This window comes from Cryptosporidium ryanae (assembly GCF_009792415.1).
Source record: "Cryptosporidium ryanae isolate 45019 chromosome Unknown contig_33, whole genome shotgun sequence".
Classification (NCBI taxonomy): domain Eukaryota; phylum Apicomplexa; class Conoidasida; order Eucoccidiorida; family Cryptosporidiidae; genus Cryptosporidium; species Cryptosporidium ryanae.
Window position 1 is genome coordinate 16,885 of NW_027125532.1, and position 21,881 is coordinate 38,765.

At 30.9% G+C, this 21,881-nt stretch overlaps 8 protein-coding genes across 8 annotated transcripts; 5 read left to right on the forward strand and 3 right to left on the reverse strand.

Moving 5' to 3' along the window:
* Positions 1 to 572: 572 nt before the first annotated feature.
* On the forward strand, positions 573 to 4,178 carry FG386_002193 (uncharacterized protein; the record flags this gene model as incomplete). The annotated part of the gene is made up of 1 exon (XM_067341541.1): positions 573 to 4,178. One exon carries the CDS (start codon positions 573 to 575, stop codon positions 4,176 to 4,178), a length of 3,606 nt encoding a protein of 1,201 aa, XP_067197627.1.
* Positions 4,179 to 4,875: 697 nt separating this feature from the next.
* On the forward strand, positions 4,876 to 7,989 carry FG386_002204 (uncharacterized protein; the record flags this gene model as incomplete). Its single annotated transcript, XM_067341552.1, has 1 exon — positions 4,876 to 7,989. The coding sequence occupies one exon, from the start codon at positions 4,876 to 4,878 to the stop codon at positions 7,987 to 7,989; it is 3,114 nt and encodes a 1,037-aa protein (XP_067197638.1).
* Positions 7,990 to 8,011: 22 nt separating this feature from the next.
* Positions 8,012 to 11,629, reverse strand: FG386_002106 (cullin domain containing protein; the record flags this gene model as incomplete). Its single annotated transcript, XM_067341454.1, has 1 exon — positions 8,012 to 11,629. The coding sequence occupies one exon, from the start codon at positions 11,627 to 11,629 to the stop codon at positions 8,012 to 8,014; it is 3,618 nt and encodes a 1,205-aa protein (XP_067197540.1).
* Positions 11,630 to 12,278: 649 nt separating this feature from the next.
* Positions 12,279 to 14,636, forward strand: FG386_002117 (uncharacterized protein; the record flags this gene model as incomplete). The annotated part of the gene is made up of 1 exon (XM_067341465.1): positions 12,279 to 14,636. One exon carries the CDS (start codon positions 12,279 to 12,281, stop codon positions 14,634 to 14,636), a length of 2,358 nt encoding a protein of 785 aa, XP_067197551.1.
* A 263-nt stretch (positions 14,637 to 14,899) lies between these two features.
* FG386_002119 (uncharacterized protein) lies at positions 14,900 to 15,404 on the reverse strand (the record flags this gene model as incomplete). The annotated part of the gene is made up of 2 exons (XM_067341467.1): positions 14,900 to 14,950; positions 15,027 to 15,404. 2 exons carry the CDS (start codon positions 15,402 to 15,404, stop codon positions 14,900 to 14,902), a joined length of 429 nt encoding a protein of 142 aa, XP_067197553.1.
* Positions 15,405 to 15,865: 461 nt separating this feature from the next.
* FG386_002120 (uncharacterized protein) lies at positions 15,866 to 17,947 on the forward strand (the record flags this gene model as incomplete). Its single annotated transcript, XM_067341468.1, has 1 exon — positions 15,866 to 17,947. One exon carries the CDS (start codon positions 15,866 to 15,868, stop codon positions 17,945 to 17,947), a length of 2,082 nt encoding a protein of 693 aa, XP_067197554.1.
* Positions 17,948 to 18,124: 177 nt separating this feature from the next.
* FG386_002121 (uncharacterized protein) lies at positions 18,125 to 19,609 on the reverse strand (the record flags this gene model as incomplete). The annotated part of the gene is made up of 1 exon (XM_067341469.1): positions 18,125 to 19,609. The coding sequence occupies one exon, from the start codon at positions 19,607 to 19,609 to the stop codon at positions 18,125 to 18,127; it is 1,485 nt and encodes a 494-aa protein (XP_067197555.1).
* Positions 19,610 to 20,662: 1,053 nt separating this feature from the next.
* On the forward strand, positions 20,663 to 21,454 carry FG386_002122 (uncharacterized protein; the record flags this gene model as incomplete). Its single annotated transcript, XM_067341470.1, has 1 exon — positions 20,663 to 21,454. The coding sequence occupies one exon, from the start codon at positions 20,663 to 20,665 to the stop codon at positions 21,452 to 21,454; it is 792 nt and encodes a 263-aa protein (XP_067197556.1).
* Between the last annotated feature and the right edge of the window lie 427 nt (positions 21,455 to 21,881).

The following is a 21,881-nucleotide window of genomic DNA, read 5'->3' on the forward strand; positions in this document are numbered from 1 at the left end:
TAATAAGCCTTTTTTCTATCAGTAATTAAAAAAATAGAGTGAAGATTGTATTAAAATTTTTCAAGCTAACTCTCAGTTATTGTGGATATCTAGACTACTTATTTGGAAACACTAACACTATTTCAACGGTTAGTTTCAGTCATCGCTTTTTACTTTCCGTTACTTGAAAATCAAAATTCGAATTAAGTGCCACAAGTAGTTCCCGCCTCGTGCATGCAAAATATTAATCAATTGGTAAGAAGAAATTGCATGCATGAAATAGCTGCATAATGTTTGTGGGGTAAGTATAAAAACAAATAAAAAGCGTGTCACACTTGTTATTAAATTATTGTTAAGTGGAACAATTTATTTATTTTATCCATGTTAATCAATTTGATATGAATAATATAGGAAAATAATATTTTACCAAGTTTTACTTGCAAATCAACGGTAAAAAATCGCACTTGTAATTAAACATTAGAATATTGTAGTTTGTAATATAAAATATATAAAGCCTAAATTAGCAGGATATTATATAACTTAAGTAAAATTGTCAGGTTAATTGTAATAAATAAAATAGATAACAAAAATTAATGAATAGTAAAAATAAGGTATTTTACAACCCAGATGAAATATATGATGGAATATCTAGAGGTAAATTAAACAAGAAGGATCTGGGATGGAATATTTGGCTTGGAATAGGATTTTTATCTGTTATTATTGTGTGGATTATAATATATTCTTCAAGATTACTTAAAATAGCTTACACTTACAATAATGATAATTTAATGAGCTCAATAGAATTTGAAAATGATATGACGCAGTTTGGATATGACATTGGGGAGCTGAGTCTGTCAATACTTACATTCTGCATACAACAAAGCGAGCCAACACTGGTAAACATACCGGTAAGATTAGGACTTTCCGACCAGATAATGAAACAACGATATAAAGTAAGGAATTATTTGGACACGTTTAGTGAAATTAAGCTTCCAAATGGAATGGAGGACAAAGATGAAGTCATAAGAGAAATATCAGAGAGGACTTCTAATTTGTTGGCAAATCTGGTTCCATTAAACATAAGATTTGAGGATCAACCAAGTCCAATTTCTCCAGCACCACCACCTTATTATAAACCAGAAAGAACGAATATAACAGAATTTGAGCTTAAAGAATCGATAGAAAGCAATTCAAATACCTTTCTTGCAGCAAAGTACCTTTGTAATAATACAGATTACATATCTGAAGAAAGCAACTATATTATGTTCAAAGCGATGGAATTAACTAATCCTGCGAAATTGTTTGATTTTGAGTATTTAAATAAATTTGCACTTGAACATGATTATATAAAATACGAAACAACAAGGGCTATATTGATATTTCACTATATAATTGTCATAATTGTGGTATTATCAACATTTATAATCTTCTATTTAGGCACTTACGATTATTTTCAGAAAAATAATCGCCTAAAAATAATGAGATATTGTAAATTACAAATAAGTGATACTTTAGAAAGAGTAATAAGAACTGATGGAACTAACAGAAGACTAATGATTGATAGTTTTGTTCCTATGTTAAAAATATTTAAAAATATTGGAAGGATATGCGATGGAATAATTAAAGAATATGGGAACAAATTAGATAAAATGCAAGCGAATAAATTAAGTGAAATAAAAAACAGTACATGTGAATTTGAGAGCTATGTTAATCTATCAATAAAATACTCAGAAATAATGAGAGATATAGTAGATAACTATGGTGATGATAGTAATCAAAAACATAATTTCAACTTTATCGATATTATCGATTTAATTGAGAGTGAAGAGTATAATGATAACTTCAACATATATAACAATCACTTTTTCACCAAAAATATTAATAATAGATTATTTTTGAGTGGAACCAATGAGCAGTTTAGTAAAATGTTAAACTCGTTAATTTGTAGTCTTGGTTTAAATGAGAAAAAGTCAATTTATTGGGATATTATGACTGTTAAAGACGATTTATTCATTCCCGACTCCATGATGAATTCTCTCGGAGAAATAGGAAAATCAGTTATCGAGGTTCTGTCTAGCAATTGGAACCTTGATACAGAAATAGAAAAGGTTGAAAATAAATCATTCCTTGTAATTGATTTTGTTTTAAATAAAAGCATTGATAATGACAAAAGTAAATGCGATGATTGTAAATCTGAAACAGGAGTTGGAAAAATAACTAAATATCTTAATTACATGATTGCAAAAAGAATGGCTGGCACTATGTTCGGTGGAATTATTGTAAATAACAATAACCATGGTGTTAGTGATCTAAACTATAATGAAACATTATGTGAGAACGAATTATTCAATGTAAAGGAGTTTTTTAATTCTCAAGAAATGGAAAGTAGCACATTGATAATTCCATTGAAAAACTTTAATTATACTACTTCAAACAGTATTTCCAACAATTACAGTAATTGTAGTTACATAAAAAATGAAATAGTTATATGCTCATGTGGAATAGATCATTATCATTCAAATATATTCGAGAGTGTTTCTAGATTATTTTCTTACAAATACACCCAAATTGATTTTTGGGAATTAAAGGAAAAAGAAAGAATACTAGAATATTTGGTTGAAAAATCGAGATACTGGTTGTTTGATGTGACTAGTTTGGATTTATTGAAAAAAGACCCAGCTTCAGTAAATCAAATAAGAGAATACAGTTATTATACTCAAAATGATATTGAAGTAATATTGCTGTCTGTCTCGAGTTTATCTATCGAGGTTTTGTTTGAATTTGACAACAAATTTAATTTTGTAGATTATTATTATAAATTAAAATCACTTTCAGATTTCAAAACTGATCTTAAACACAAAATTACAAAGAATGAGACAGATAAAGATATTGAATATGACTATAGAAAAATTATTAAATTGTTTAACAGACCAATAAAGGAAATAAAACCTGATTTGTTTACAGACACAGATCAATTTATTTTAAACTCTGATGAAAATAAAGAATTAAGTAAAGACTCATCACTAATAAGTGATAAGATATTTACTCTTGTAAATATTCAGGAGATGCTAGCTAATCAAATCAATGTAAATTCCAGTCATTCAAGTAAAGGCGAAAATGGTGAAAATTTCAACTATAAAAATAAAATCACGATATATAAACCAAAGGAGCTTGATAATTCTTGGAAAAGTATTGACGTTCTCGTAATGAGCAGTACTCAGATTAAAAGAACGGCTGAATATTTGATTCATTACCGTTATATGGTGTTAATCAACGATAAAAAAAAATACAAGGAAGACATTACAAAGTGGCCAATTAATATGAACAAAATAGTAAGATTTGTACAAGAATTAGAAGACAATTACCATGAAAAAAACCCATTTCACAATTTTCGCCACGCCGTTAGTGTTTCAGTTACACTAAATCAGTGGTTGGAAAAACCCTCTATAAAAAAGTATGTAAACTCGCTAGAGGCTTATTGTTTAATTATATCGGCACTTGGACATGATTTAGATCATCCCGGTCTGAATAATGATATCATGAAAGATATCTTAAAAATGTATAAAAATATTCAAAGTAGTTATGATGATATAACAAAGATGTTATGTGAAGTAAGTAATATCTCAACATTGGACATATATAACGGTATTTCATTACTTGAAAATCACCATACATCTCTTTTATTTTCAATTTTAAATGATGAATCATGTAATATTTTCATTCCGTCTTGGTCTATTTACTTTGAAGAGTTAAAAAAGATAGTTGTTAATGCAATACTCTTTACAGATATGGAATACCACATGCATATAAGGAACTACTTGAACGAATTTAATAAACATTTAGAATACAATAGAGAAGATGAGTACATATATAAAATTAAAAAAAAATTTTATTTATCCGCACTTTTACACTCTGCAGATATATCAAATCCTCTAATGGATACCTGTATATATATTAAGTGGTCAGATCTCATTTTCCAAGAGTTCAAAAATCAAATAAGGGTAAAGGAAATGCTGAATATAAATAAACAAGATGATTTCTGTGTTGAGAACGATAACGTAAGGCAACAAATCAGTTTCCTAAAGAATATATGTATCGGATATTTTGAATCCCTGAACAGACTTGACACCTTCATTTTGGAGGACTCTATTCAAAATCTTTATAACAATTATAACTATTACCTGAATTTCAGTGAATAGTACAACAAATAAAAAACAGAACACTCATTCCTAAAGTAAAGGGTAATATTGTTAAATCAGTACCAAACAAACAGGAGACTCGTTCCAACTCTCATTTTATTAAGAATTACTAAAAACAAAAAGTCTATTTAAACTGTACACGCAAAGATCAGGAATGACAGTTATTGTTACCGCTGTTGGCGCCATTATTGTGTGTGGTGTATTTAAATAGTAAAAAAGAATAACAATAGCAAAAATAATTGATACACCCTAATGATAAAATGCATTAGATATGTAATTTAAACAACAGGGTTACAGTGAATGGAAAGTTTGTAGTGCAAGTTGAGTTTCACCTTCAATAACAGGTAAATCAGGAATATAAATATAGATGTAAATTGAAAGTGAAAAGTAGATAAATACAAATAAAATTGGGAAACAAAATAAGGTGAGATTTTGTGTGAAGAAAATAAAAAGGGACTTATATTGGAAACAAAAAGCTAAATATATAACGAAGACCAATAAAAGATTACTAGATAGGTCTTGTTCAAAAACAGAATAATTATTAATAACAATATTGAATAAACAACATAAAGGATCTATTTATTTTTCAAAATATTTGAGAACAAGTGGAATAAATAGTTTTTTTCAGGCGTAATAAAAATATTATGTAAGTCAGAAACTATAATAAAACAAAAATTAAGCTTAAGATAATTAGAAAATGTCAACTGAAAACTTAAGCAAGAATGAGAGTGAGTTGGCGAGTAAATCGATTCTTTCTCCTGTAAATAAAAACCGCACATTATTGTTGAAGAAAAACGAGTTAACAGTTAAAAAAAATGATATGGAAGTATCAGATTTGAGTGATAATATTGGAGAAGAAAACGCCCCCTTGATAAAGGTAACTCATGTAGAATCAGTTAATAGCAACTTACAAGAAGGTGGTGGAGCAGTATTAACACCGAAAAATGAATCTTTAAATAAGTCAATAAAAAAAGATTTATCTTTGACTAAAAACAGTGTTAGTAATTTAAACGGTTCAAGAGTATTGGGTTTAACAGGAAAAGTAAAAGAAAAAAAAGTTGGTATGCAATCACAATTTTTAAAGCTAAAGAACTCAGAGTTGCCAAACAACTCTGTGAATATGGATTCAATTAATCCAAATATGATGAAAACCCAGAATTACGTTGGAGGAAAACCAGAATCTCTTACTACAGGAAAGATGAATATGAAAGGCAGTAATATGTACAATGATTACTTGGATTTGGCAAGCACAAAGTTTGTTCCAACAAAGAAGTCAAATATAAATAATAGATCAGGTTTATTCGGACATGAACCAAATACATATACAACAAATCCTTTAGTGATAGAAGATTTAATAGATGAGTTAGAAGAAAAAGCTAAGAACTACTTTATAATGTTTTCAAAAGAGAGAAAAGAAAGAGAGAAATTGGAAAGACAATGTTACTGGATGCAGGAAGAGAATAAGACTTTGCAAGTTACCTTAAAAAGTCAGATTTCTACAATACAAGGTCTTCAAAATAAGATTATAGATTTGAGGGGTAATCCAAGTGTAATAACGGAAACTATTGAAAGAATAGATATGTTGTATACACAATTAGATACACTTATACAAGCATTTGCGGGAGTTTGCAGTTACATTACATTTAACGAACCAAAGGACAGAAGAGAGATAATTGAATTGGTTTTGGAATATCTGCATCCATGTAGAGGGCTTGATTTAAGGTTAAATTCATTGTATGGTTCAATATATTACTTCAAATTGGGAATAGTGAAAGAACTTCCTCCACCAATTCAGCCACCTGAAAAGATACCTGGATATGATGTTTGGCAGCCACCAATAAGAAGTAATGAGAAGATTACTGAGGAGACTGTAGACAATTCTAAATTACCACCACATATGCAACAAGGCAATTCACTCTCTAAGGTTGCTGAAAGTTATATGAAAGGTAACCAAAATCTACAAACAAATGCCGATACTCCAAATGCTGATGACTCTGCATCACCTAAAATAATGTCCCCGGTAGCATCTACTAAACAATTAACAATACCAGTTAATTCTTCGCAAGTATCAGGTGACACAAATATACCATTAACAGGATTTGAAATAACAATTAAGTCAGTACAAAGAATAGAACAAGTAGGAGATGGGAATGGAAAACTGTTCTTTGTCGCGAGAATAGACAGCGAGTCAGCAGTAAAGTGCAAAAATAATCCAGTCAGAAAGTCAAAAGAGTTTGAGTATAATATAGACAAGAAAGATGGAAAGGGATCAATAGAAGAAGAATTCAAGCTGGTAATTGACAGTTTACCTCCAAAATCTTCAGGATTATTACCAAGATTTACAATAGATATGTGGGATACTTCAAATCCATCAGAACCTATTGGTCACGCATCAAAGACATTTATAGATCCATCAACACTTTTACCAGAACAGGTATGGGAGGTATTTGCTGATGACGGTGAAAAGCTTATAGCAAACATAATTTTAACAGTTAACCCGAAGCCAGGAGACTCAATGCTTCCAGCAGGAAGGTTTATAGTAGCTAAGGAGGCTAAAGGAAAGACCGAGTCCAATCCAAAAAAAGAGAGTAAGTTGTCAAGATTGAGCTTTAGAGGCGAAAAGGAGAAGGGAATAGATAAAATGAATGCAATATTGAGACCAGGAATAAATTTGTTAAGGAAAGTAAGTAACAATGAAGCGTCTAATAATCAAAACAAGGCTGGTTCAGGTGGTAATTCTAAATCATTAGATATAAAGAGTGCTTCTTCTTCTATAAAAGATGAGACCTTGAATAAAGTGTCCAAATCACTTACTGTTAGTCCAGTTAGTAAAGAATCAGCTGTTGAACCTTTATCAGTAGATCCAAATGCTAAAATATCAATCTCAAAGAGCGTAACTAAATCAACAGTTGCACCATTACCAGCCACTTCAAAGAGTCTAGAAAAATCATTAAAGGATAGTACAAATGAATCAATAGGTACAGTAAAATCATCTGCAAAAAGTTTAGAGGTCGCTAACTCATCAAGTGTCGAGTCTGCTTCCATTAAATCTTCTGAAACAGTTTTAAAGAAATCCTCAATTTCATTAAATACAAATGAATCAAAGAGCATTCCAAATATTGTTAAAACAAGTATCACTGTTGAGCCGAAAATAACAGAGAAAGTAAAAGTTGATCCTAAAAAAGTCTCAGTGTCTGTTTTACCCAAAAAAGCGTCCCTTCAGGCAGTTAACAAATCCTCGCCCAACGTTCCAAATGAACAGAACCAGGTTAAGGTATCATCATCTGAAAAAGTGTCGCCTCCTGCTCTAAAAAAAGACGATAATAATTTTGGAGTAAAAGTTAAAATACCAAGTGTTAAAGTTGAAATTGAACCTAAAGTTACTGTTGTTAAAGCAGAAAAAATAAGTAAAGAAGTACTCGGTACCAAAAGTATTCCCAAAAATGGAGTTCCACCGTTAACCAATAAGGTAGACATTAAGGCTAATATACCTACAATTAAGAAAATGGATATTAAGGGTCCTAGTAATATTATTAAGCCTAAAAACCCTGTTCCCGTTATAAATATTAAAAAACAAGGAAATGTAATTGCGATAAAACCAAAAGTGTTGGTGGACGGTCCTAAAAATGCAATTACAATAACACCAAAAATAGTAGCAACGCCTCCCAAATCGGTTTTTGCGAATAAAGCAGGAGCTGCAAACCAAACCAACACAGGAAAGGAAGATATTAAAATAATGGTTACAAAAGGTGCTACTAATATCACACCTAAAATAATTCCAAAAGTTAAAATAGTTCCGAAAGCCAAATAACTAATATTGTAAGTTGGTAAATTTAAGGGACGTAACAGTATATTTTTTGGTAAATACTGTTAGACGTTGTATTTGAATCAACTTCAATTAAATCTCTTTGAATAAGAGCCTCTAAACACTTGGATGTTTCACATTCAATTATAGACTTCTTATTATTTTGTTCTTGATCATCTATTTTAAATAAATTTGCCTTTGTATAGAATAGTTCTTTAGTTACCAATTCGATAATGTTTAAGAAAGAACATCTCTTTTTGAATTTAAGATACCTAATTATCATTGCTTCTACCTTATATTTATTGTTTTTAAATGTATTACATATGTGGTTTTTGATACCATCCAGTTCAGAATCCCCTGGACCGAACAAATAATCTCCCCCTTCTTTATTTCTAATTAAACCATCACTAGGAGAAATAAATGAGTCTAAATAGCCATTCAAGGCAATTTGTTTAGTGTGTATATTACTATTATCATCACTGTAGTGATAATTAACATAGTCAATAACCAGTAGTGCAGTATCTTTATCATATTCCAAATTTGAAATTTCATTATAAACTGAAATTATACTTCCTTTATTCAAAAATTCGTTGTTTATGTTAATTGAAAAGTATATCTCACCATCATCATCTTTTTTTCTATTCTTTTCATCCAAAACATATATATCATCCTCTTTTATATTCAATATAGGAGAAACTATTGCTTTATTTAGTGTAATTCCGCTATTATTATCCAAAATAGTTATCTTGTTTTTATTAAACAGTCTTGAAATATTATCCCTCAGTTTACCGTAATGACTGGAAGATAAATGAATATTATCATTGGTATTTAAACACAACAATAACACTGCCTGTTGCAATGTTAGTACCATTCTTATATCTAGTTTTTTAACTCCCCCAATTTCATCGATTAATGAATCGTAATTTACTGGTAAATACTCCATAATGCAAATCCCAAGATTGAAAGACCATATTAAATTTCTAGAGTAAATGTTTTTATAATACCGTTGATATAAAGTGATTTCGTTATATATTAAACTAACATCACTGTTACTGTCTTTGTAATTCGTAAATAGTTCAGAGTCTATGAAATTGTCACTTTTGTTTAAAAATGACCAGTTATTGGATGACAAAACAATAATAGAAAATGGTATATTGACGTTCATGTTACTTATTATTTTATTTTTTTTTAGTTCAATTATTTTTTCAGTCTCATTATTGTTGTAATTGTCGTTAACTTTGGAATTATTGTCCGTTTCAGAGGGAGATAAATCCTCTAGTTTTAACCAGAAATTAATTTTATCATAAATGTGAGATGATCTATTTGACAATTTTGACAATCTTTTTGAATAAGAAGAGAATTTTATCTCCAAATCCTCTCTCTCGTTAAAGATGGTGTTGATATCAGTATTTTTGTTGAAAAGATCACATAGTATATACAACTTAAAAATAGACGATGATAAATACCAATCTCTAATTATAACGTTAAATTTATTAATAAAAGAATAACCACATTCATTGTATAGTAAAAACATAAAATACATTTCAAATATGTTTATTCCAATATTCAACATTTCAATAATTTCATCTCCTTTTTCTTTTGAAATTAACATTTTTCTGTATAAATTAAAGTTATTTTTAGTAATTAATCCAACACCTATTTTATTTGGAATATAACTACGTATCAATTTTTGTGAAAACAAATATTGATAAAAATTTTGAAAATTCTCCTTCTTATTGCAGCATTTAAATACAAACATTGCGCTTTTTAAATATTTGTTAATTTTATGATTACAATCTCTATTTATAAACTCCAACATTGAATTATTTTGTTCGGTTTTGTTTAACCAATATAACAAATCTATATTTATTCTTGAAATTTCCGTTATTACAGACTCATTTAGGTCACTGTATTCATTACCATCTACAGAGAGTAAGTTGTAAACAAATAATGAAAGTCCAAGCATTATTTCCTTTGATGTTTCGTCATTATAATTTGTGATAAAGGTCCATGAGTCATTTATACATATATTGCGTATTTTATCGTTATCATTAAATGACTCCTTACATATTCTCTCTATTTTCAAGTACAAATCTAACATTTCCTTGATAATACTTGTATATAAGTCACAGTCAGAATGTTTATAGTCTTTTATTAATTTTCTAGACAACTCAACTCCTAACTCTATAACACACTTTTTAATTTCATCTAATACTTTATCCTCACGTTTTTTCTTCTTAAAAGTATTGTAAATAAATTTTAGTGAAGAATAGTCATCATTTATTATTAATTCAGTTAAATAACTTTTGCTCTCACCATTTTTTGTTTTTGAAAAACGTGATATAATGTCATCTGAAATAAGAATATCTAAAAGCATTAGTTCCGTATTTTCCATATATGAGTTCCAGTCAACACAAGAAACCTCTAAAATTCTTTTCTTACTCAAGGGGAAATCTTCTGTCCAATAATCATTTTTTATGAATGATAATAGAGAATTATCCGTATTTATTTCAGAATAATTGTCTTCTGTTATTGTATCTTTATTATAATCATTTACATTGTTTTTCTCATAGTTATATCTTTTGAAGTTTGTTTGAGTAACTAAAAATGATTTCTCTAACTCAACTGCCATTTTCAAAAACTTTATATAGTCCTCAAACTCAGTAATTTTATTATTTTTTCTTATTTTTTCATAGTAATAACGACCCATTACGTTTAGATATATTTTAGAGACTCCAAAGTTAGATATTCCCAATTGAATAAACATTTCAAATATCTTCTTGAGTACAAAAAAGCTCATCTCGTCCCCGAAATTTTTGTTTAATTCACAGTTAAAGTATCTATCCCTTATTACATTCATATTTATCATAATTGATACGAGACCTCCAATCAAACATAAAGGTAAATTACTAAATTCGTGCTTTTCAAGCTCCAATTTGTCTTTGAAACTCGAATGGCAAATATTGGATTCACCAAGTATTATATTCTTTAAACAAAAGTTTGCACTGTCCACAAAACCCCTATAATTGTTTTTACTTTGAAATATTCCAGGACCAAAACGTTTAAACATAGAATCAAAATATAGATATACATTTGAAATCAATTCAGTTGATCTCTTGTGGTGACACCAAAACTTTGCCAAACTGTTCATATAATTGCTCATTTTTCCACTTTCAATCATTTCTTTGTGAAATTCTGAATCAAATATTAATTCTAGAACAAATATATCCAACTCTTTAGAGTTTAAGTCATATGTACTTTTTCTGCTTCCAATTATTTCAAGGAACTCATTTCTGTTTATATTTACCATGTTTGCTTTCCATGTATGCATATATATACTCTCAAAAGTGCAGTATATAAAATCGTATTTGCCTTCATTGCATAAATGCGTTATCAGGCGACAAATTTTTCCAAAATTAATTCTACCTTTCTTTTTGTCTGAATCAACTGTTTCAGAAAGTTTAATTCTTTTATACTCCCTGTGTTTGACTTTATCAGAGATTTCGCCCAAATTTTCGAATTCGTTGCTATTTTCATTTTCATTCATTAAATAGATGCTTCTCAAAAAAAAGTCAATTTCTTTCTCTATGTCCCTCTCGCTGCTCCCGGGAAAACCCAATTTGTCTAGGTTTATTTGTGTTTCCATTATAGTATACCCAATAATTCAACCTCGCAAAAAAAAAAGGAATTCACTCGTTCGTAACGCTTCTTCAGATAAATAATTACATTCAGACTCTACCAGATTGAAGGTAATCATTATAAAATATCATCACAAAAGTAATAAAAATATCAAAGTTTATACTTATTTTCCCATTAAATGCCTTTTTATTTATTTAAATTAATTAATTAGTCACCCTGTCCAGTTTTTTTTCTGCTGGTATACAGTTTTGACTTTCGAACACGTGTTAATAAAATAGAAAAGGCGCCACTTTATCCCCACATTGTTTATATTGAATTAATAATAAAAAGTGAGAATAGAAAAAAATAAAATAGGGAAAATAACAGAAAAAAGGGGAACTGGCAAAATATAAAGTTAATGAAAGCATGAAGTTTCGATTATAGTGTTTGAGCAATCAAAATGTTAGGACGCAAAATGGTGTTTTTTCTCCTTCCTTTTTGAAGAAAGAAGCGAGAAAGTTTTTTTTATCTACACATAAGTCCATGTATAATGCGAGACTTTAATGTGTATTATAATTCTGAAGAGTAATAAGAAAGATTAAGGTACATTTATGATACATATTCAGGAATAGAGCAGTTTGTTTGAAATATTAATTTGACAAGGGCAGAAAATAAAAATGGAACAGTTGGAAATAGTGATAAAAAATAACACTAGACTTACGTTTCATCGTTATATACAGATATTAGAGAAGGGAGAATGGATCTACCATCCGTTAGAGAAGATAGAACCCGGAGTGATGATTTCATTTGTCTGTTCAAACGCATCATATCAGAACATACTTGGCTGTAATGTGGTATATACAAGTATAGTTGACGGCATAGAACACTGCATAAATTATAAATATGAGTCTAGAATAATGGGAGACGGGGAGGCGAATGTGAGAGTAGGAATAATAAATAAGGATGACTCTTTCATTGAGATCCCAAAAAGCTCAAACAAGGACGATCACATTAAAAAGCTTTTTTATTTAGACACCACGAATGGAGTGCAGCGTTCAATTAGGAAGTTGATGACACACGTAAACATAAGAGAAACAGAATTAGGTTCTGATTACTTGGAAAAAATAGACAACTCTGATAATTCTAATAGATACGCTAATTACGACTTTAAAAAATTGAATTTAAATTCAAATTATTATGAGTGGATAGAAAGACTTAGAAAGTATCCAAGGTCACTTTGTATTAGAATAGTAAATTTTTCTGACTGTGACTTAACACTTGAACTCCCAGCAGCTAAAAAGAACGACAATGAGAAGTTTAAACAAAGAAATTTGGCAACATCAACACTATCTTCTGCAGTAACTCCTAGCATGCACTTTGAAAACCACAGCGAAAAGTTATTAACAAGGGGTCCTATTTCGCCTTATTCTATGTCTAATATGATATGTGGTGGACAGTGGGTGGAATTTCCCCCGGAAAAAATTAAAGCTTACAGTGTTTGTGAATTTGGAGCTGGATGTGAATCTTTATTTTCAACTGACTTCATTGGAAACGTAATATATAAAGTGTCAGGTTATGCCGGAAAAATATTGTTTAATTGGGAATTTCCTGCAGGAATGTCTCCAAATCTAACTTCAAATGGTTTTCACAATCTTCATAACTTAACAGTCTCAAGTCACTATGAGAATTTTAATGACGGTCATTTAATATTTCACATATTGGACGAGGCAAAGCCATTTCCAATAAGAATATTATCAGTAAAGGCTATTTTTGGAGATAGTTTTTTGAATATATTCAACGACGAAAGCAATAGAAAAGAAGATAAAAATAACAAACTGGGGAAAAGTATCAAAAGTGATGGTTTTATTAACAATAAAGATTCTTCGGAAACTCCAGTTGAAAACAAAAATAGCACTACAAAGAATAAAATTGGAGGCAGATTTGGTTTTTTAAACAATGAAGTAAACCGATCACCTGCATTTTATGTATTTGGGAATCAAACGAGGGATATATCATCGTTTTTTTTTGAATATATAAAACCAAAAGTCGTTATAGGTAATAATGGCAAAAATATTTATTTATACGACGAATTATGTATTGACAATCCGAGAGTGTTTTTTTCCTTTTTGCTTACAAATAGCAATATAAACATAAATCCAAGATATTCTGCCGATGTAGGATCTTTTTCTCTATTTATAGAATGGTCTATAGGATGTATTGTTTTCAAAAAGATATGGAGCTCAGATGAGAAGTTATTTTTAAATTCAAAATTAATTGGTGGAATAAGCGAATATAGTGTATTGCTTAGTTCTACCTATCCAAGTTCATGCAGAAGAAACAAATCATTAACAAGAGTTTATCCTCCAGTTCTGACTAACAGTAACTCATGTGAAAATAGTTGTTTTATGTTAAATAAAACAATAGATAACAGTCAAGGACCGTTTTTATTGAAAAATCAACACTATTCAAATCCAGAGATTGCTTTAATCGGTCAACAATTAATTTCTTATATACTAGCTCCTTATCTTGTAAAGTACATGAAGTCTAAGACAATAAGTAGGACAGGAGGCTCTTCGGCAATATCGAATTCATCTAGATATTCAAATACATCCACAGTTTTTCAAGGGCACGTTGAAAATGATCACATTTGGAATTATTCGAAAGTTGACTTAAATTATGAAGTCGGAGTAAAAGAAAATTATGATAAACATGGTATACTCGATTTCCAAGGAACAGTTAATTTTCTTATTTTCCATTGGGATGATTTATTTTTCCAACTTTTTGAAAAAAAGCTTTCAAAGGTAGTTTCAATTACAAATAAAAACTTTAATCCAGACACAATTTTATGTATTCTACAACGCGTAAGTTTGCTTTGGGAAAACAAAGACTTTGAACTATTCGAAGATCCATTCTTTGTACGGGAGTTCATTGATGTTGGGATTGTGATTTGTGAAATTATTCAATACAATAATAATTCAAACATTTCAAGTTCTCTACAAAAACTCCGTAATTTAATTAATTTTAATGAGAAATAGTTTTTATTATAATCATTAGTAGTTTCTCTATTTACTTCTCCTCATTTTGTTTATTTTTCTTTATTTTCAGAGCAATTCTTTGAGATTTCACAGCGGCTTTGTATTGACTTGGAAACCAAATACGGTTTCACTCTCACAGTAATATAGTTTAAGAAAAAAGAGTCATAAAAGGACAAAGTTGGTGTATTTATGAGCAGTAGAATAATAGGTATTTCGCTGTCAAACTAAAAATTAAAGCTAATTCTGTGAGTAAACTAGAAACACTAGTTTCTCTTCCTTGACAAATTTTTTAATTTTTGTGGAATTTGTACTTCCTGGGACAATTAGAGAATTATTTGAGGAAAGAATACAAAGTTAACATTAAACAAACAATCGAAAAAATAAACTTACTGGTTCGGGAGTAAATACCCAATTAATGATTAGTTTTCCCAGTTTGTAAAAGACATAAATAGGTATAAGCAAAAATATGTACCATGAGTATTTTGAAAAAACGGATAGTATAGATACAAACGTATTTAATATGTAAATGTCTTGATATATAGAATACCCAACTCCAACATCTAGTCGCGATTTAATGCTAGAGTAGGTGAATGCATAAATACCAGAAATAACTAAAAACCCAAAACCCGTGCTTCCGAAAAGAGAGCCGGGTCTGTAAAGCCCTTTAAACAAGAAATGAATCGCCAAAGATGATATCAACACATAAAAGTAAATTGACTTATACTTGACTGCTTCTTTAGCAATTCTTTTTGCTGATTGGCCTGCCATTTTCCTTAGACGTTCAGGTGTGTTGCCCAGATACGAGTCAAGAATGTAAATAAAAGTTATAATTAATGAAAATTGATCTTCTTTTTAATTAAAAAGAAAGGTTATGCCAAATACGAGATAATATGAATAATATATTCAGAACAAAGTTAAACTAAGTGTATGTGTGAAAAGGGTGAAAAGTATTACTGAATAAACCAAGTATAATCAATTCATCTATAATTAATAAAAATAATAACAGTAGTTGTTATTATAACTATCAATGTTTTATTGGTTTCGTATTTACTTAAGGTCCGGTTAAGTTCAATGCGAATAAATAAGATCTAAACTGAGCGCTTTAACCAAGTTTATGCAGAAACAGGAAATCACAAAATAGAAATATAAAGTAAACAGGGATAAATCAGACAAACACACTCTATACAATATATATCAAGAGATTTGTGCCTTTTTATAAGTATAATAACATGAGATTGGTTAGAGCAGTTAGACATATAGGCCAGAACGCGGAGAAATTCAGATTTGATTTAAGAATAGAGAATCTTTACATATGTTTACACGAGGAATGCGAGATATCAATGGATTGGGTGAGAGGGCCGAAAAGGATATCTGGAAAGGAGTCTGTTTCATGTGTGAATGGGAATATAATTCATCCGTTTTACCAACCAATGGTCCTGATAGCAACACTGTTTCAAAAGCCAAACAAATCATCCAAGGGAAAGCAAAAGGATGACGTTTTCTTGCCAAAGGACTCAAGACTTGTGGTTTATGGAAAGTATAAGGAGAATCCAATGCCGATAGTGTTGGGAGAGGTTCCTTTAGAGCTTTCTTTTTATGCCAATAACCTTAAATTAAGTGAAAATGCAAATAGTGATCAAACTCACATAGAAATACCGTTAATTAAGTGTTCAGATCCTAACTCATATATTGAGGCTTACATATCATGTGTCTCTTTAGGTGAGGTATCTGAAGGATTTGATGATACCGCATCTATGATGTCTGGCTTTACAACAATTTATAGTGACATAGGGGATTTTCAGACAAAGGCGTCAGAAAGTAAATTAAGTATTGAAAACACCAGCTCCTTGTTTAATTCAAAATACGCGAAAAGTAATTTGACTTTTGAAAAGGATACAAAACTTCCAAGTGAGTGCACTCTGGGAATACCAATGTTTGCCATAAGAGAAGATGCAGAAATTAGGACAGATAATTTGAGAGAGACAGAAGAAATGACTGAAACTGGAACAGTTGTAGACGTGGATGTTCATATAAATGGTGAGAATATCGCTCGTTCTGATAAAAAGGAAAATGGCAACCAAGACGCCCTTGATACTACCGTTAAAAACAATGATTCAGCCCCAAGTTACTATCCAAATCCTGTTATAAATAAATTGGAGTACCAATACCAGTGCGGTGAGAATTACTGTGAAAATGTCGGAAACAACGCGGAAAGAGTGGACAATGACGACTGTAATGCGACAAAAGGCTTAAATTTGAATTTGAACAAGAACGGCAAAACAAATGCAGGTGGTTCATCATCTCATTCATCTTCCTCCTTTGATATACTTACGCAACGTTTGTATATGGAGCAAGAGGAGTACAAAAGAAAAATTAACGAGTACAATATGGAAATTAACTCACTAAAACAACAACTCCAGATATACTCGGAGCAGGAAAAGAACTGGAAGCAAAGGGAAGCGGACTTGATGAATGAGATAAAACAGCTAAGGACAAATGACGGCTCTGAGTTATTGAGAAACAAAGATGAAAACGGCATTAACATAGATAACAGCACCGTCAAGAGTCAAAAATTAGTGGATCTGAACGACTACTGTTTACTTCAACAAGAAGTAAGCGAGCTCACAGGTGTGAGGGACGAGTTAAGGCGTTTAAGGGAGTCTGACAAGTACAATTATGAGAAGTACATTACAAATTTGGAAAATCAGCTTGATGATATCAAAAGGCAATTGGAATACTACCAAAGGACCGGCAAGATTCAAGATGAGGTTGAGGCTGAGTTGTTTTCTATTCCTAAAAACAATTACTATTATCATGGCTCGTTTTTAACTGCAAATAGCCAAGTTTCCGATCTTGAACCAAACAAACAGCAACTTAAACTCAGAGTTAATTCTTCTGAAAACTGTGATGACAGGAAAACAAGCAAAGGCAATAACAAAGCTAAAGATGGTGAGGGGGGTGTAAAATTTTCCTACTGTTACGATGAAATTGAGAAGGAATTAATATCAACCAAGCTTGCTCTTGCTCAAACAGAGACAAACTACCAGATTGAGATAAACAATTTAAAAAGCAAAATAGACAAACAGAAGAAACAGCTGCTATCTTACAGTTCGTATGTTGGGAATCTGGAGGTTATTAATGCTGATTTAAAGTACGGATCAAAAATCACGCATTCCACAGATATTCACGGCGTTGATGAAAATGCAGCAAGCTTAAAAAGTGAGGACAACAGTCTCGGAAACAAGTCAAAAAACGGAGTCAATACAATACACTCGTACTGGAAGACCATTAAACAAAGAATAAGACAATAGAGAGAATTTATCGGGGAATATAAACAAGTTGTGTGTAGCCTAGTAATTTTGGAGTTTACGTTACGTGATTAAACAGTAAAAATACTAAAATCACCAGAATTTAATATTTAGACAATAACTACATTTGCCTTGTATGACCAAAGTTGCTAAACGAAAACAAGAATAAATATACTTCACTTATTTTTTTAACTTTTGAAAGTAATTTTTTTTAAATGAAATAAATATTTGTTGACTCGTTGAAGGCGTTTTTTCAATCTTGTTAATTTGTTTGTACCTTTTTTCGTATTGTATCTCCTTCTTAGATACCCAATCGAGTATTCTCAAAAGCAGATCTTGAAATCCCACTTCTCTTGTTAAAGCATGCCACATTTTTTTAGAGGTTATAGGCCATAGCGTGAACTCTGGATTCGTATTGCTTTCGAGTTGAGTGTCTCCAAATTTGTCGTTTAGCAACTCTATTGTCCTTTTGCTTCCCTCAAAGTCGGTTAGTGAGTCGTGTATGCAGTGACAAATAAGAAGGGGTATGTCTGCAGGATAGTAGTTGATGTCTTTTCTTATTGTGTCTGTAAAACCAAGTAAACTTTTACACATAAGTGCCTTTACGCGTTTTGAATAACAAAGAGGATCGTTTTTGGAGAATAGAGATAAATAGTCACATGATGGATTTTTAATCTTTTCACCAACCTGCAAATCTGGGAATAAATACGACGCAATTGAAAGAAACATCAAAAGGAATCTGTTAAGTGGCTTTTTTTTAATTGATTCCAAACTCAACATCGGAGAAAGCAATATTGTGCATATTATCCGTGGCTTAATGCAATGAATCAACTTTAAATACTCTTGTTTATTTTCTTCAATCATTTGTCCGATTAATTCAATAAGTCTAAATGCTGTTGCTCCTCCCATGGATATTCCGCACACAACTAGTTTATCGCCAAAAACACTTTTGAATACACATTCATTGCTGCCGCAATGAATGCACGCTCCTTTTTTCCTAGAAATTGAATTGTTGTTATCAACTTTATGCTCAAATAAATTTCCCTTATTATACAAGTTCTCCTTCTCGTCGCTTTCTATGCTATATTGTTTGTCTCCATTTGAACCCTTTTCCTCACTTATTTTGCTGTTCCAGTTATACACACTTACATTATACTTATCCAAATAATACTTCCCGTTTGGTTTATACTTTGAAATTTCTACTTCCAGCATTTGGATTATGCTATAGCAATTGTTGTCCAAATTTTCCGTATTACACTTTTTTCCCTTTGAAAAACCGTGTCCTTCCAAGTCCAATGAAATGACATCGTAGCCATTGTTGTTAAAGTATTCAATGTAACTACCATCGTATGTCGTTATGTACTTTGACTTCAATAAAGGATTCTCAATTTCTTTTCCACTTTCGCTGCTATAGTAGTATTTGTTATCGTTAATACGACTGCATTTTTGATTTTCAACTACATTTAGATATTCACCCAGCGTATGACTAGAGTATCCGTGAATAAGTATAGCCGTTCCTTTTTTTCCCTTGCTACTATTGCTCCTAAAACGATGATAGTAGTGCTTTATGTGTGTATTCCTGCTTGTAAATCCAGTTGTGGTGAATTCTTTCTCCCTGCAATATTGATTTGGTGATACAGAGTATTCTCTTATAAAATCCTCCATGACAACAGGTTTGGCTGAAAACATTCAAGTGCAGTCTGGAGATGTTATGAGGCAGGCAAATGTAAATTTCAGAAGCTAAACAATATATAAACGACCAATTATTACTCTCGAGTCATCTAAATAATTATTTGGGTTTCACATTTTTTCGAACTTGCTCGATTTAACCGCCATTTTTATATGTAGTAAAATCAAATTAAATATTTAATTTTTATTTTCAATAAAGGCTTTTGTTGTACTTGGTTATAACAAAACACCGGAAAACAAAAGAGCATGTAGTTTTAGTTTTATTGGCTTGCTGAGGCTTTGTTGTTCGCCTCGAACATTCATCCTGACCAGTGTTTCCCCCACCACAGTTTTATATACTCTTTCATTATTTTCGCACATCCTTTTGTTGTTACAAAGCTAGACTGGAGTATTTTGTTAATTAGGAAATGCATTGTTTCATTTTCAATTAAGCACTCTTTTAGCCGATTTTTATTTATTTCTCTTTTTTGACATTTCCGGTTCCTAATTTGCATGTGGTCACACTCAATGTGCCTTGGATACATGCAAAATCAAATTTGGAATTAATGACTGCTAAGGTGATTGCAAACAGATAAAGAACTCTAAAACTTGTAGTAGAAGTGTTACTTGCATAAAATCTTGAATGATCTGGTGTTTAATGGACGAGTAGTTATATATTTTTAAACGGATTTCATTTTTTTGTGAATTTGTTTAAAGCATGTATGTATATTGTTTGAATGTGCGAAGAGTAAAGCACAATACTGTACTTTATCATGGAAATATTGCTAGCTACATGATAATTTTAGTTAAATGTCTCTTTTGTGAGATGGCAGGGAAAAAAATTGCACATCACCACTTTTTGTAAAAATAATGTGTTATTATATATGAATTTGTATAGGGGTTGTGGGAAAGATTTGTAAGAATAATTAGTATAAGAGAAGAGCAAAAATCTGAACACATAAATAAACGACAAGCATTAAAGCTATTATCAAATAATATATATAAAAATAATACAAGAAGCGAAAAATAAAGGAATTTACTTGTTCATTCATGTGTCGTTCTTTAATAGAGTCAATTATTGAGATAATAGACACTGCAATGGAGGATTCAATGAATAATATAGAAAGTTTGGCAAGAAGTCAAATATATAATTTAGAAATTTTTGCGAGAGAAATGGAAATAAAAGAAAAGAATAAAGACGAAGCGAGACAATTAGATCTCAGTAACGTAATAAGAAACAGGAAACCAGTAATTAGTCTAAATGCATTTCAATATAAAGTTAGCGAATTGATGGATAGATTATTGCATATAAATTACGTTGAGCGAGTGAAGTCAACTGGCAGTAGTAGCGAAAACACCGATATCAATAACTATGTTATAGAGGAATATAACGAAAATAAAGGTTTGAACGATGTTGCAGAAAGTAGTTACGCTGAATTAGCGTTAGTTCCAATATTACAAAAGGAAACGAAAAGCTGTTCAAGTTATTATGATATATTTAGCTTCAAGGACAATATTTACGAGAACCATTATTTGTGTTCAAGCATAGTGGATTACAGTTACAATTACAGGAATGGCAGCAATTTCAAGTCTTTTGCCGGCTTCGTGGATTGCAATTCAGTGGAGGAAATGGAGGAAAACAGCATACTCGAAACATTCTTAACGGTCTCCCCTCCGGAGGAAATAAGTGAAAATCCAGGAGTCACCACAAATAACGACGAATCAGAGTTCACAGAAAAAAACAATTCTCTTACAAAGATAAACGAAGTCTACATAAAGATACTCAATAGTCCAGATTACTGCTATACCTCATCTTATGTTACGGTGAAGAGCATTGAGTAGACCACAAATTCAGATAGCAGAAAGACTAAGGAAGAAATTTTCATAAAAAAAAAGTGAGTTGAATTCAAATAAAAGGGATAAAAAGCATTCAAGGCGTGAATAACTCCAATTAATTCCCACGGACCGGAGTCAGGGTGGGATGGGAGGGGGGGTAGGAAACTCCGTCCATTATTACTGTTTTAGGCGGGAAACGCCTGCTTGTCGAATTTAAAGATTAACAAATATGAGTGAGAGGATTCAAAGAGCTTTGAATTAAGACAGCAACTCACGTGCTTTGAAAACAAAAATACTCGCATGTACTTGTTTTCAAAAGTTACCCGCAACAAAGCGCAGTTCCGGAGAATAATCCTGGAACTGCGATCGTGCGGGATCTAAAATGGATTTTAAAAGAGAATAAGGTGGGATTAAAAGCAAAAATACTGCGGGT